Source organism: Elgaria multicarinata, chromosome 10 (assembly GCF_023053635.1).
Source record: "Elgaria multicarinata webbii isolate HBS135686 ecotype San Diego chromosome 10, rElgMul1.1.pri, whole genome shotgun sequence".
Classification (NCBI taxonomy): Eukaryota; Metazoa; Chordata; class Lepidosauria; order Squamata; family Anguidae; genus Elgaria; species Elgaria multicarinata.
The window spans coordinates 7,688,077-7,703,930 of record NC_086180.1 but is presented as its reverse complement, the minus strand read 5'-3'; the positions used below and the strand labels follow the sequence as shown (position 1 = coordinate 7,703,930).

The 15,854-nt window shown below is 47.7% G+C and overlaps 1 protein-coding gene across 1 annotated transcript in view; it reads left to right on the top strand.

Moving 5' to 3' along the window:
• The window catches only part of ADRA1D (adrenoceptor alpha 1D), a 65,455-nt gene extending 51,127 nt beyond the window's left edge, over positions 1 to 14,328 (top strand). The window contains exon 2 of the mRNA XM_063136143.1: positions 13,651 to 14,328. Within this exon, the coding sequence (XP_062992213.1) occupies positions 13,651 to 14,225 (575 nt within the window). The 3' untranslated portion in view covers positions 14,226 to 14,328. The remainder of the gene's footprint in view (positions 1 to 13,650) is intronic.
• Positions 14,329 to 15,854: the final 1,526 nt, after the last annotated feature.

Sequence of the window (15,854 nt, the reverse complement as noted above, 5' to 3'; positions counted from 1 at the left end):
GGTTACTAGTCCTGATGGAAATGTGCTACCTCCAGTACCAGAGGCAGGATGCCTATGTAAACCAGTTGCTGGGGAACATGGGTGGGAGGGTGCTATTGCACCCCATCTAATAATTGTGGGTTCCCCAAGGGGAGCTGCTTGGTCACTGTTTGGACAAGACAGACCATGGTCTGATCCAGCACGGCTCTTCTTATGTTCTTACGAACACAAAAAGAAGACTCACACCAAGGTCGGACGATTGTGCCACCTGACTCAGGGCTCACTATCTGCTCAAATTGTCCATGGCTCTCCAGGGATTGGAGCGGGGTTCTTTCCCAGACCCACGTGGAGATGGTGGAGGATGAACCTGGGGCTTTCTTCTGCATGCAAACATCTTCTATAACACTGAGCCACGGTCTCTCCCCAATACACAAGTGCTTCTGACCATGTGCAGAGTGCCTTACCTAAGAAGCTGCCTTATATGGGGCTAGATCCTTGGTCCTCCTAGCTCAGTACTGACTATACTGACTGACGACCGCTCTTCCAGATCTCAGGCAGGAATCTTTCCCAGACCTACATGGAGATGCCAATGATTGGAAATGGGACTTCGTGCAGGCAAAGCAGTTGCCCTAACATTGAGAATTCACACACACACACACACACACACACACACACAGTGGAGGCTGGTGGCTCCAACATCAGTGGGGTGATGAATCCCCTCCGGATTTCAGCCACAACCAATCAGAACACTAAAGGATAGCTTTGCACCTTGGAGAACTCCTTCATTGTTCTGACTGGTTCTGATGGAAACCCGGAGCGGATTCACCAGCCCACTGACATCGGAGCGACCAACCTCTGCTGCCACCACCCTCGCCCCTAACAGTTGGTCGTCCAACTTGCTGGCCAGGGGTGCCAAGCAAAATAGCAAATGCATCAAGAGCAGCACAGGAACAGAAAAAAAACAAGGAGGCAGCAATCAAAAACAAAGAGACAAAAGGGGAGTAGTGTCGACAAAGATGGAAGAATCCCAGCGGAAGTTACTCATTGAATCCAAAAGTGTAGATCCGTCCCTACATAGAGACAAAGTCCACCCTGTCTTCTCTCCGGCAGGAGGTAGCAAATGGGCAAAGTAGCAACCCAGATCCCATTCACAGTGTCCTGCATTGACCCGCACACACACCCCTCCCATTTCCTTTTCTGAAACAAAAATGGGGCCATGCTGTCTCAAGCTGACACTTCTCTAGAAGCGTGTGTGTGTGTGTGTGTGTGTGCTGGTCTCATCCTGTGAATCTAGTTGGTCTCTGGGTCAGTCAAGGTACTCAAACTGGGGGGGGGGCAGGAGAAAGAGCTGTCCCTCGCCTCTGACAAAAATTTATGGGAAATTATGTGCATTTTTTCACACGGAGTCGGATGGGGAAAGGCTGGGACTTGGCAAACGACCACGGCTAAGCTTGGACAGGAACAATTTGGGAGCACAGTCAGCCGGCAGCCGTTAGATGACCAGGAGGTTTTTCCTTCCCTCCTTCTCTCTCTCTCTTTTGGGGCTCCTGTTCTCTCTCCCTGCTTGATCTGGAGGGATAAAGCTATCTGAGGGCCGGATTGATCGATTGGTGATTGCAGTTACTTCATAATTTGTTTTCGGGGGTCTGGAAACAAAGCCCTATGAAGAGAGACTGAAAGAACTGGGCATGTTTAGCCTGGAGAAGAGAAGATTGAGGGGAGACATGATAGCACTCTTCAAATGCTTAAACGGTTGTCACACAGAGGAGGGCCAGGATCTCTTCTCGATCCTCCCAGAGTGCAGGACACGGAATAATGGCCTCAACTTACAGGAAGCCAGATTCCGGCTGGACATCAGGAAAAACGTCCTGACTGTTAGAGCAGTACGACAATGGAATCAGTTACCTAGGGAGGTTGTGGGCTCTCCCACACAAGAGGCCTTCAAGAGGCAGCTGGACAACCATCTGTCAGGGATGCTTTAGGGTGGATTCCTGCATTGAGCAGGGGGTTGGACTCGATGGCCTTGTAGGCCCCTTCCAACTCTGCTATTCTATGATTCTATGATAATCCGTCCCCAGAGCACCTTTTGGCTCAAAACTTACACCAAAACCATGGACACGAATAAAGCATTGGCATCAATTAAGACGGCATTGCAGTCATGAGTAGCAGCGAAAAAAGATCTAAAAAGCCCAGGCAAATACAAAAGTTCTCCACCTGGTGCCAAAAAGACATTAGAGTCAGCATGGAGAGGAAGAATACAAATCTATGGTGCGACCGTGCTTAGAATACTGTGTGTACAGTTCTGGTCAGCACAACTAAAAAAAAACCCGATATTTTACAGCTGGAAAAAGTGCAGGAAAAGGCACACGCACCCCAAAATGATTCAACGGCTGGAGCATGTGCCCTATGAGAGAAGGCTACAACAGCTGGGATTGTTCAACGTGGGGAAAAAAGGAAGGTAAAAGGAGACATGATAGAAGTGTACAAAATTATACATGGTGTGAATAGGGAGACATTTTTTCTCCCTCTTTCAAAATACTAGAGCCCAATGGGGTCATCCCATGAAGCTGATGGGTGGGAGATTCAGGACAGATCAAAGGAAGGGCTTCTTCACAAAACACACAGTTAAACTATGGAATTCACTGCCACAAGATGTGGTGATGATCATCAGTTTGGATGGCATTCAAAGGCGGTTGGATGAAGCCCCGGTAATTGCATGTTGGCTTCTAAGTGTGACAGCCAGTGTGGTGTAGGAGAGCCGGCGTGGTATAGTGGTTAGAGTGTTGGAGTGGGATGCAAAAGGTCTAGGTTCTAGTTCCTACTCAGCCATGAAACTCATTGAGTCAGTCACGGACTTTCAGCCTAACCTACCTCACAGGGTTGTTGTTGTGAGCCACAAATGGAGCGGAGGAGGACCATATAGGCCACCTTGGATTCTTTGCAAGAGAGAGAAAAAAGGCAGGACATAATGTAATAATAAATAAGTGGGTATTTCTGATTCGTTCTTAAAAAGTGCCTCAGGAGAGCTGTGCTGGGTCAGACCGAAGGCCTCTCTAGCTCAGCATTCTGTCCCCAAAGTGGCCCAACCAGATGCCCCAATGGGAAACCCACAAGCAGAGCAGAAGTGCAACAGCAGCCTGCTGCCCGTGATCCCAGCAACTGGCCTACCAAGGCCTTCTGCCTCTGATCCTGGAAGTCATATTTAGCCAGTGTGGTATAGTGGTTAGAGTGTTGGAGTGGGACTTGGGAGGTCTGAGTTCTAGTCCCCACTTGGCCATGGAAACCCACTGGGTGACTTCGGGTCAATCACAGACTCTCAGCAGCCTAACCTACCACACAGGGTTGTTGTTGTGAGGATAACATGAAGAGCAGGAAGACCGCGTAGGCCTCATTGGTTCCTTGCAAGAGCAAGAAAGGCGGGATCAGAGGCCACGAGGTTCATCTGTAATTGGACATTTCAGTTAATTCAACTTAGCATGACTTCTCCAAAATAGCCTTAGGAACTATTCGGCCCTGGTTAGGCCTCATCTAGAGTATTGCGTCCAGTTCTGGGCTCCACAATTCAAGAAGGACGCAGACAAGCTTGAGTGTGTTCAGAGGAGGGCAACCAGGATGATCAGGGGTCTGGAAACAAAGCCCTATGAGGAGAGACTGAAAGAACTGGGCATGTTTAGCCTGGAGAAGAGAAGATGGAGGGGAGACATGAGAGCACTCTTCAAATACTTAAAAGGTTGTCACACAGGGGAGGGCCAGGATCTCTAATCGATCATCCCAGAGTGCAGGACATGGAATAACGGGCTCAAGTTAAAGGAAGCCAGATTCCAGCTAGACATCAGGAAAAACTTCCTGACTGTTAGAGCAGTACGACAATGGAATCAGTTACCTAGGGAGGTTGTGGGCTCTCCCACACTAGAGGCCTTCAAGAGGCAGCTGGACAGCCATCTGTCATGGATGCTTTAGGGTGGATTCCTGCATTGAGCAGGGGGTTGGACTCGATGGCCTTGTAGGCCCCTTCCAACTCTGCTAGTCTACGATTCTATGATTCTATGAGGGTTGTAAAGTTATGGAAAGGTCTCTGCTAGAGATCCTTCTCTCCCAACCTCACCCCCCCACACACACACACACACACATTATGGCAGTTAAACCTGTTTAGATTTGTAGAGCAGAGATGCCCTTTACATACCTGCCACATTGAGAAATTCAAAACAGGAAGATTTAAATGCCTCTTTTCTGACTCTCAAGACCTTTCCTTTTGCTTAATGCATGATGAATCCTGAACTACAAAAAAAAATCATTTAAAGGTGCATTATTGGAAAACTTTAGTTCTGCACTACGGAGCAGCTCAGATTTAACAAACCTTACCTCAACTAGATACAGGAAATGACTCACATTCTGCCCTCTCTACACCTCCCCATCCGGCACCCCCTAACATTTCCCAGGGGTCCGTTTAGAATCTCCCTCCCCCAAGCTGATACTTCCAGATGCTTTGGACTTCAACTCCCATCAGCCTCAGGTAAAATGGCCACTGATTGGGAGTGCTGGGAATTGTAGACCAAAGCATCTTGGTCTACAATTGATGAAGGCTGGTGGATGAAGTCTGGTTTAGACGGTAAGCTCCTTGAGAATGGAGACCTTTCTGTGTTGCCGATGTAACTCTAAGGCTCTGGCGCTTTGGTATAAATAACAATGAATAGTATGGGACACCAGCTGAGTATTCCATGCATTCCTGTCATTTGCAGGGTGTGGGGGCAAGTCCATGGCCAGGTCTGATTTGCATACTTGAAGCTGGGTTGGGTTTAGCTTGCAAGTTCACATTCTTAGAAAAACAAGGGAGGGAGAACTTAGAAGCTGGAAAAACAAACAGAAAATAGTCTTGGGAGAGACACGGCCTTCCCTGTGTTTCCTCCAACTCTCCAGGCGAAGAGGTTCAGCATCTGTGTGGACCCCTTGACCCCGCCCCATCTCTGCAATTTCCCAGGGTCACGTCTTACTCTTTAACAGGAAGCACTTCCCTGGAGAAGAGGAAAGAAAAACACTCCGAGTCAAAGGGATGGTTTGCTTTGGACCAAGTCAGAAAACGAGGTTGGAAGCTGGAATAGGAGGGGGTTGATATAAGAATGTTAGAAGAGCAAAGCTGGATCAGACCAAGGGTCCATCTAGTCCAACACTCTGTTCACACAGTGGCCAGGCAGCCATCAGCCAGGGATGAAAAAGCAGGACATGGTGCTGCAACAGCACCCTCCCACCCATGTTCCTCAGCAACTGGGGCACACAGGCTTACTGCCTTGAATACTGGAGGTAGCACATTGCCATCAGAAGTAGTATGGCTTGGGTCCAGGTTATTTGAAAGACCGTATTCTCCCTTATGAGCCTGCCCGTGCTTTAAGATCTTCTGGAGAAGCCCTTCTTTCAGTCCCACCTTCTTCACAGGAACGCTTGGTGGGAACATGGGAGAGGGCCTTCTCGGTGGCTGCTCCGGTGCTCTGGAACTCTCTTCCTGGGGAAGCTAGGCTGGCTCCCTCCTTGATGGGCTTTCGGAAGCAGGCTAAAACTTTTTTGTTCCAGCAGGCCTTTGGAGAGTAATTTGGTCCTCCATCTATGTTAATGACTTATAATTTTGTTGTATATTTTAAACGTTTTTTTGTTTGTTTTTTTACATTTCTTTTCCTAGGTTTTACAATGTATGTTTTAAACTTTGTAAGACTGCCTTGAGACCCAGTATTGGGCAAAAGGTGGGATACTAATACTAATAGCCATGAATAGCCTTCTCCTCCAGGAATTTATCCAACCCCTCTTTTAAAGCCATCCAAAGGGGTGGCCAAATTGATAGCAAATTCCATATTTTAACTGCACTGTGTGAAGAAGTCCTTCCTTTTATTTGTCCTGAATCTCCCACCCATCAGCTTTAAGGGATGACCCCATTGGGTTCTAGTATTTTGGGAGGGGGGGGGGGAATGTCTCCCTAGCCGCATTCTCCAACCTGGTGCCTTCCATACCATATGTTGGACTGCAATTCTCATCATGCTGGCTGGGCATGATGGGAGTTGCAGTCCAACATACCTGGGGAAGGCTGACAAAATATACATAATCCCCTTACAGTAATGCTTAGTATTGCCACAACACTTTATGCCTTTAATGTGCATCATTCTTACAACAACCCTGTAAGTTAGACTGGGTTTGTTATCAGATTTGGTGGGGAGAGGGAGCTGAGGTCCAGAAAGAATGACTCACCTAAGACCCCCTTGGACAGTACTTGGCAGAAGTGAAATTCAAACCCGGGACCCAGTATCTTAGTTGCTCCACGGACAGCATCTGTCCCTGCCTGCTGGATCTTCCGGATTGAAAATGTAGGGCACATGGATCACTTCACAACAAGGTAGGGCATGAAGATCAAGCCTGTGCGTGCGCTCTGCTAGAGGTGACAGCCGGCCATCCTGGGGCCTTTGACAAATGCCACCTGGTTCAGCAGTTATCAGCTGAAGTTCTGTCTTCTGTCCCTACAAGAAATAGGAAGCCAATGCAAAAACAAAGTGCGCACAGATGCAAACACACCTACGCAATTTCAAACAATCAACAATAAGAAAATCCAGGACTTCAGTTAAAACCTTATAATACATTTTTATTATTATTTTACTCATGTTTCGTGTGTGTGTGTGTGTGTGTGTGCGTGTGCTTTTATGCTGTCATTCTGGAGACTCAAAGTAATGGGCAAAAATAAAATAAAATAGAATGCAATCATGTTTTTAAAAGCCAGCCATAAAAAGTCACAATAAAAAAGATCAGCAAGGCAATTAAATTAAAGGAGAGGCATCCATCACAGGCTGCTTAAAGGCAGCCTAAACAAACAAGCCAAAGTCTTGTGACCTCCAAGATGGGAGTGAAACTCTGACTTCAGCCAGCTTCAGAGGGAATCAGAGAGTCAGAGCTTGGGCCATCCTTCTGGGAATACTTCTGCATGCATCATTGAGGTCCAAGCATGCAGGCGCACCGTGAGGCTGTGTGAAAGTTTGTGTCATTCATTCATTCATTGCATTGATATCCCAGCTTTTTCCCCCCAAGGAACCCAAGGTGGCATACGGAATTCTCCTCCCCTCCATTTTATTCTCATAACAACAACCCTGTGAGGTGGGTTGGGCTGAGAGTCTGTGGCTGGCCCAAAGTCACCCAGGGAGCTTCCATGGCCGAGTGGGGACTAGAACCCAGATCTCCCAACTCCCAGCCTAACTCTCTAGCCACTACACCACACTGGCACTCAATATGTCAGCAATTTTTTGAGCTGTACTGGATCATTTTGAGCTGTGCTGGATCATCCAGTTCAGGGGGTGATTCATGCCTGTTTCCACTTTCCCTGCATAGATTATCCTGCTTGCAGACTACCCTATAGCACCTAGCTGTCCACTATCAGAAACAAGCTACTGAAGTAGACTGACCTTGTTCTGATCCCGCAGCACTGTGGAATAGGGTGTAGAGTGATATAAAATTAACTACTAGCGACAGAAATCAATTTGCACCCAAAGATTCCCCTCTATGAACTTTGGTGCTGAATATTCTCCAGAAACTAGTCTGTTGCAATATCTGCTGAATATCCACTTAATATTTGGTATCTGTCCTTGAAATCCCATGATATTTGATACCAGACCGCTGTGATTTGACAGTATGTCAATATCTGACGTGACGGTATTCAGTATTTGATTACATCCGAAAGGAAGCATGCAATGGGTGTTAAGAGATCAAAGCATCCCTTCGCTGAAATAGATAGGATATTATTATTATTATTATTATTATTATTATTATTATTATTATTATTATTATTTTACATTGACTGCTGACAGTTTTTGAAATTGATGGCTGACAGCTGAAATTGACAGCTGTCTTCCAAAACAAAGGAGAGATGTCGATCAGTCCAAAGCATACAAAGGGCAAGACAAATATTTTGTATTCAGCATCTAACAGTGCGATACGGCTGCAAGAAAGGCAAATGCTATTTTGGGCTGCATTAATAGAAGTATAGCTTCCAAATCACATGAGGTCCTGGTTCCTCTCTATTCGGCCCTGGTTAGGCCTCATCTAGAGTATTGCGTCCAGTTCTGGGCTCCACAATTCAAGAAGGACGCAGACAAGCTGGAGCGTGTTCAGAGGAGGGCAACCAGGATGATCAGGGGTCTGGAAACAAAGTCCTATGAAGAAAAACTGAAAGAACTGGGCATGTTTAGCCTGGAGAAGAGAAGATGGAGGGGAGACATGATGGCACTCTTCAAATACTTAAAAGGTTGTCACACAGAGGAGGGCCAGGATCTCTTCTCAATCCTCCCAGAATGCAGGACACGGAATAACGGGCTCAAGTTAAAGGAAGCCAGATTCCAGCTGGACATCAGGAAAAACTTCCTGACTGTTAGAGCAGTACGACAATGGAATCAGTTACCTAGGGAGGTGGTGGGCTCTCCCACACTAGAGACCTTCAAAAGGCAGCTGGACAAGCATCTGTCAGGGATGCTTTAGGGTGGATTCCTGCATTGAGCAGGGGGTTGGACTCGATGGCCTTGTAGGCCCGTTCCAACTCTGCTATTCTATGATTCTATGATTCTATTAATTCAAATTTGAAATGATGCATTCAAAATGCGAGCAGCTCAATGTGTAATCCTATGCATGTTTAAATGGGGGGGGGGGGTGGAGTCCAAAAAGTTGTAGGACTTTTTTTTGTCTAAACACGCATAGGACTGTACCCTTCATTTGAAATTTTGGTCAATTTCACATACTTGCAGATAAGTGTTTCGGCTCTGGTAACCACCAGCCGACTTATCTGTGAGCATTATAGAGCAAATCAACAAACTGTCCGTCATCACCACCACGCCAACGTGCACACTCAAAAATCTTCGGGGGGGGGGGGCGGGAATCATGCCCAGACTTCGGGAAATCTCTTGCCAGCCAGGAAAAATAACTAGGAAAGACCCTAGGTGACCAGTGCAGCAAAGTCCTTATGATACAGGCCTTGGTTTATATTCTGTTCTTGCCTCTGTAAAAAAATCATGTATAACAAAGATGCTCTGGAAAACTTAGGAAAGGTTGAAAGAGAAAATCAGGTAACAGTCTGTGAGAGAGTGGTAATAAACTGACCATTTGCTTGACTCTGTGCTTTTGTCTGGGCTTACAAGAGGGAAAGCAGCTCAAGTGTAGGGTGTCCATATGGAAAGGAGAACTGGGCTCCTGTATCTTTAACAGTTGAATAGAAAAGGGAATTTCTGCAGGTGTCATTTGTATGCATGCAGCACCTGGTGAAATCCCCTCTTCATCCCTACAGCTAAAAGCTGCAGGAGCCCTACCCTCTTTTGTATCTGGTCACTCTAGCATAGCTCCTGAAGCTCTAACTGTTGTGATGGAGAGGGGATTTCACCAGGTGCTGCATGCATACAAAGGACACCTGCTGAAATTCCCTTTTCTATGCAACTGTTAAAGATACAGGAGCCCTGTCTTCCTTTCCATATGGACACCCTACTCTTGTGCACCTGGGTGAGGAGCAAACAGATGCTCCCCGGGTCAGTACCTTCTCATCCTTCTTGCAAGCACCTGACAGGTCAGCTTGCAACTTTATTTATACGGCGAGGCTGCTCAACTCATCCCACTTGAGTGGATAATAAATATCTCCGGCCACGTCCCGCCGATAGACATTTTAATCTACGGAAGAGCTTAATAGCTCTCTCAGGCCCGTGGAGGGCAAGGGCCAATTTCTCCCCTGGTGCAAATTCATTTACTGCAGAGGGCTTGCTTTCAGGATGGATGCGGCCCCGGGGATGAATGGAGCCAGGAATAGCAGCTCGAACGGCTGGGCCACCGTCGTGTTCTGCAGAGCATAAGTAATTCATCAATGAGAGGTCCGATTTGCAAGCAACAAGGCAGGGCACACAGAGATACCGGCGCGTCCCCGTTCTCTGGCAGAAACGGGAGGCAGAGTATGAATAAATCTCCATTTGGTTGTGTAATAGGACATTTAGCAGACCGCTGAGAAGTAGCATCATTATCCATATTGTGCAAAGAGGGAAGGACGTCCCAGGCCCGATTCATTGCTTTTGAACTTTGCTCTCTGTATTTGCCAGTAGGATGACCCTATGGAAAGGAGGACGGGGGCTGCTGCATCTTTAACAGTTGTACAGAAAAGGGGATTTCAGCAAGTCTCATTTGCAGGCATGCAGCACCTGGGGAAATTCCCTCTTCATCACAACCGTTAAAGCTGCAGGAGCTATACTAGAGTGGCCAGATACAAGGGAGGGCAGGGCTCCTGCAGCTTTAACTGTTGGGCCCAGGACACACTCCATATACAGTTTTTAAACCTGTTCGAAGTATCATACCCTGCTTGGTGAAGGACCTTGCCCAAGTCTCTTAAAGATTCAGGCTGCATCTCAGCATCTGTTCAGAGAGAGAGAGAGAGAAAGCATTTTTCTTTCATTATTATTAGGGATGTGCATCTGACATCTCCCCCAAGCCACCCCATGCAGCGTTTTCCAAACTTTTGAGTGCTGATTTGCATTTTCCTTTTCTTTGGATTTAAAATTGGAGGCATGTTTCATTCTGATGTCCAAAAGCTTTAGCAGTAGAGTGTGTAAAAGGAATGAATGATCCTGTTTCACTTCGGAGAAGGGCAGCTGTGAAGATCAGAGCAGGGACTTGTACCAAAATGTGATGGGCACCCTCATCAGAGGACAAGTTCTGTTTCCTCTTGGCATTTGGAATGCTTGAATGATCCAAGCATTCCCGGGGTAGAACGTGGCAGTTTCACCCTCTCTGGTGGAGTCTGATTGGAAAGAGATGGAGCTAGATCAGTAACTCATGCAGAGCTGCAGCAGAGGGACTCCTCTGATGGGTACTTTGAGATCACACAGGGCTTAATGAATGAATTCACTGCAGTTTATTTATTTATTTATTACATTTTTATACTGCCCAATAGCCGAAGCTCTCTGGGCGGTTCACAAAAATTAAAACCATAATAAAACAACCAACAGGTTAAAAGCACAAATACAAAATACAGTATAAAAAGCACAACCAGGGTAAAACCACGCAGCAAAATTGATATAAGATTAAAATACAGAGTTAGAACAGTAAAATTTAAATTAAGTGTTAAAATACTGAGAGAATAAAAAGGTCTTCAGCTGGCGACGAAAGGAGTACAGTGTAGGCGCCAGGCGGACCTCTCTGGGGAGCTCGTTCCACAACCAGGGTGCCACAGCGGAGAAAGCCCTCCTCCTAGTAGCCACCTGCCTCATTTCCTTTGGCAGGGGCTCACGGAGAAGGGCCCCTGTAGATGATCTTAAGGTCCGGGTAGGTACATATGGGAGGAGGCGTTCCTTCAGATAACCTGGCCCCAAACCATTTAGAGCTTTAAATGTTAATACCAGCACTTTGAATCGGGCCCGGACCTGGACTGGCAGCCAATGAAGTTGTGAAAGGACTGGCATAATGTGATCTCGCCGGCCAGTCCCTGTTAGTAAACGGGCTGCCCTGTTTTGTACCAGTTGAAGCTTCCGGACTGTTTTCAAAGACAGCCCCACGTATAACGCATTGCAGTAATCCAAACGAGAGGTTATCAGAGCATGGATCACTGTAGCTAGGCTATCTCTGTCCAGATAAGGGCGTAGTTGGTATATCAACCTAAGCTGATAAAAGGTGCTCTTTGCCACTGAGTTCACCTGTGCCTCAAGTGACAGTTCTGGATCCAAGAGCACCCCCAAACTACAGACCAGATCCTTTTTTAGGGGGAGTGAAACCCTGTTCAGGACAGGGCAAACATCACCTCGCCGGAGAGATGAACCACCTGCTAACAGTACCTCCGTCTTGTCTGGATTGAGTCTCAGTTTGTTAGCCCTCATCCAGTCCATTACCGTGCCCAGGCACTGGTTCAGAACAGCCGCTGCCTCACCTGGGTTTGATGAAAACGAAAGGTAGAGCTGGGTATCATCCGCATATTGATGACACCTCAGTCCACATCTCCGGATAACCTCCCCCAGCGGCTTCATGTATATGTTAAACAGCATAGGGGATAAGATAGAGCCCTGCAGAACCCCATGGCTTAGGAGCCACGGCACAGAGCAATAATCCCCCAGCGGCATACATAATCCTGTTCCTCCTCTCCATTTTATCCTCACAACAACAACCCTGTGAGGTGGGTTGGGCCGAGAGTCTGTGACTGGCCCAAAGTCACCCAGTGGGTTTCCAATGGCTGAGTGGGGACTAGAACCCGGATCTCCCGACTCCCAGTCCGACACTCTAACCACTACACCACACTGGCCCCTAAAGCTAGTTCAGCCTTTCCCAACTTAGAACCCCCCTCATATATTCCACTGCAAATCCCATCCTTCCCAGCAAGAGGCAAAGGTAGGCATGGTTGACCGTCTGCCGAGGGCCCACACTCCAACAGGGGCCCTCTGACCCGAACCCCCTGGACTTGCTCCTCTTCTTCACCGTGGCAGCCTGCTTGTTCACCTGCCTCTTGCTCTGGTCCAGGGAACGAGGATGGTGAAAAGCAAGAGCAGGAGACACCACCACCTCCCTGCTCCCTGGCTCTCTGCCTGTCAAGCAAGCAACTGGCAGCAATGATGAGATAGAGGAGGAAGACCAAGAGCAGCTGGTGACCATGGCTGTGAGAAGGTGAATTCACCGAGGGAGGGGGCCTGTTGAAAGTGTCTTGCCCCAAACCTGCAGCTGGCACTGCTGGGGATGATGGGTGTTGCAGTCTAACCCGTCCAGAGGGCACAACGTCGGGGAAGGCTGCTCTAGTTTCGGCAGGCCCTCAGCCATTGGGGACTTCTTTAAAGTCCCAGCTTCAGCCGCATGGAAGGGAAACGGATCCTAGCGGCCGGCCGGTCCCTCGAGGGTCGGCCATTCCCAACGCGTTTGGCACGGTTGCCCCGGAATCTCTTTGAAAGTGCGGCTCGTAAATTACAGGCCCTGCTGATTTTGGGGGGGGGGGGGTGGCTGGAAACCATGATGCTGTTTTCTATTAACAGGTTTCGGAAGCTACTTGATCAGTGAGCAAATGATGTGTGTGTGTGTGTGTGTGTGTGTGTGTGTGTGTGTGTGTTTATTCTCGCTTCCAGGATGCGAAGGCTTTCATGCCCACAGTGCCAAATGCTCCCCTCCTAGCAGTTTTGACACCGGCCTTTAGCGCCAATACCTTGGAAGCGCATGTTATTTACCCATAATACAAATTAACACCGCAGTCACGCCGCGTCATGATTCATCTAAAATTAAAAGACACCGAGGCTGAGTCACAAAGTTATTCTTAGAGATCCCAGTGGGCAATAGCCCATCCAGCTCAGGAGAGGACCATGAGGCCACCTGCCGGCAGGCGCAAAGAATTGTTATGCGTTAGAACCCCGGGAGAGGGAAAGAAATCCAGGATTAATGAGGGATTAATCTTTGCAAAGAAAGGCATTTCCAGCGATGGGTGAACATCATGCCACAGTCAACAGATTTGTCCTAGGTTGTTTTCAGGCTTGCTTTTTCCTCTCTCTAAAGATCTGGAAGGATAACAGAATTAGGGAGGAGCTTTCAGAATTATTTTTACAGACAAATCCCTCCACGGGACCTCAGTTAAGGATAGGCTGACACACATAGAGAGTCCGCTCTAGAAATAATCCAGTGTGGATTACGTTCACGTGTGTTTTTCTATCTTCCTTCTAGGGTCCTTCTTTCCTTCTGTGAAGCCCGAGGGAATGTCCTTCAAGATCATCTTCTGGCTGGGATACTTCAACAGTTGCGTGAACCCCATCATCTACCCTTGCTCGAGCAAAGAGTTCAAAAGGGCCTTCATCCGGCTGCTGAAATGTCAGTGCCGCCGGAGGAGAAGGCCCATCTGGAGGGTGTACGACAAGCACTGGCGGGGCGCCTCCATGAACGGCTCTGGCCAAGAATCCGAGAGGGAGCCAAGGTCCCGGGTGTCTACCCTCAACGGCTCCTTCATATTGAACTCCGGCAGCTTGGAAAGACCCAGCAAGAGGAGAACTCTGAACTTCAAACGGTGGAGAATGTTCTCCCCTTTCCAAAAGCCGACGACACAGTTCAAAGAAAAAATGAACAGCCTCTCAAACAAGATACGGGCGGGGTCCGTCAAAGGCGCCATGGCGGCCTCGTACAAGACAGAGGTGGAGTCGGTCTCCATAGGGATCCCCAACGAATTCATGGAGTGTATCGAATATCACATGTACGATGATTTAACAGACTCTGAGTCCTGTGGGCTTAAAGAAACGGATATTTGATGCTAACAGGGATAACACAACAACCCTTTGGGGGAAGACTTTCCGTTTTGTTTTGTTTCTGTCTTACATGCAGTTGGCTGTCAACGGTGGATGTAATCCATGTGTGAGATGGCTAGACTGACAAAAGTCAATCAAGAAGCCGTGGCTCAGTGGTAGAAGCCATGCTTGGTGTCAGAGTGGCCCACGTTCAATCCACAGCATCTCCAGTCATAGGAGGGTCTCTAGGAGCAAGTGTGGGTCTGAATCTTTCTTGGTTTGAGGCCTTGAAGTGCCAGTCACTGTAGGCCAATCCAGGCTAAATGGACCCATGGTCTGGCTACTAGGATAAGGCAGTTTGCTATAGGATTGCACCATCCCATATCTGGACAGGTACTCAGTGAAGAAAAATCCCATTGGCCATCTGGAGCAACAGATCTAGATGTGTTTTGGGGTAGGTCCATGAATCCTAGAAGAGATGTTGGCCAGTGTTTACCAGGGAGCACTGAGAAATATCTCCTTCCCGTTGAGGTATAAGGTTGCGGGGTGTCATGATATGAATTGCCAAACCCTTCATAGACCCTGTGCCAAAAATATTTGGCACCAAAAAAAACCTCCAACGACAGGCCAAGAGGTTCAGAAGTAAATTATGAAAGTCCGTAGAGGAGGTGTTGCATAAACTCACCCAATAGCAATGCTTTATTCTGAACATTCTTTGCAAAATTCTGGATTTTATAGGCCATGTGATAGCAGATTAGGAGAGTTTGAGTAGAAGTGTTTGATTATGAGGTGGAAGCAGGTAGCCAATCAAAATACAGAAGCTCCACTCCCTTCATCGAGGTGCGCTCCAGTTGTCTTGGACTACAACCCCCAACATTTCTAACCATTGGCCATGGGGTCTGGGGCTGATGGGATTTGAAGTTCAAAACATCTAGAGGTCACCCGATCTGGGAAAAATGGTCTAAGCACAATTGATCTCTTTGATTTCAATTATTGTTTTGAGGGAATAACCAGGGAAGAAGGCACATCTGTCTGGAATACCAACAGAGCTTCCTGAGGTTTGAAGACGATCTCGGGAGATGCCCCCCACTTTCAAAGTCTGTGTTTGCCCAGGTTGACAGCATACACACAGCCCTTCGCACTGAACAAAGAAAGTCCGGGAAATTTGCAAAGGTTTCCAGTTTGAATCAGCCTCTAAACTGGGTTCACACATTAGGAAACTGTATATTTCAGATCTAATTTCTGTGATCAACACCAGTGCCATCTTGGAGGGGGGGGGGGTCCTGGAGAAGATGCAGCACTTTGCACCAATAAGCTTACCAGGGACTCTGGGTAGTCTCGCTTTCTTTCTCCCTCCATCCCTCTTTCTTTCTCTCTGTGTGTCTTTCTTTCCGGATCGGCAGGCACACAGCAAAGTGAAACACTGGCCAAGGTTGCAGCTGCCTGCCATCTTCTTTTTCCCAGAATGCTTGTGGGCTGCGGGACCCAGAAGCTTCTTCAGTAAATGAAAAAGCAAGTAGCTGCAGCCATGAGTGGTGCTTCGCTTTACAACATACAAGCGACAATAATAATAACAACAACAACAGAAAGAGAATGGAGGAGAGAGAGAGAGAGAGAGAGTTGCTGTTGACTGGTGTCTGCCCCATTGAGCAC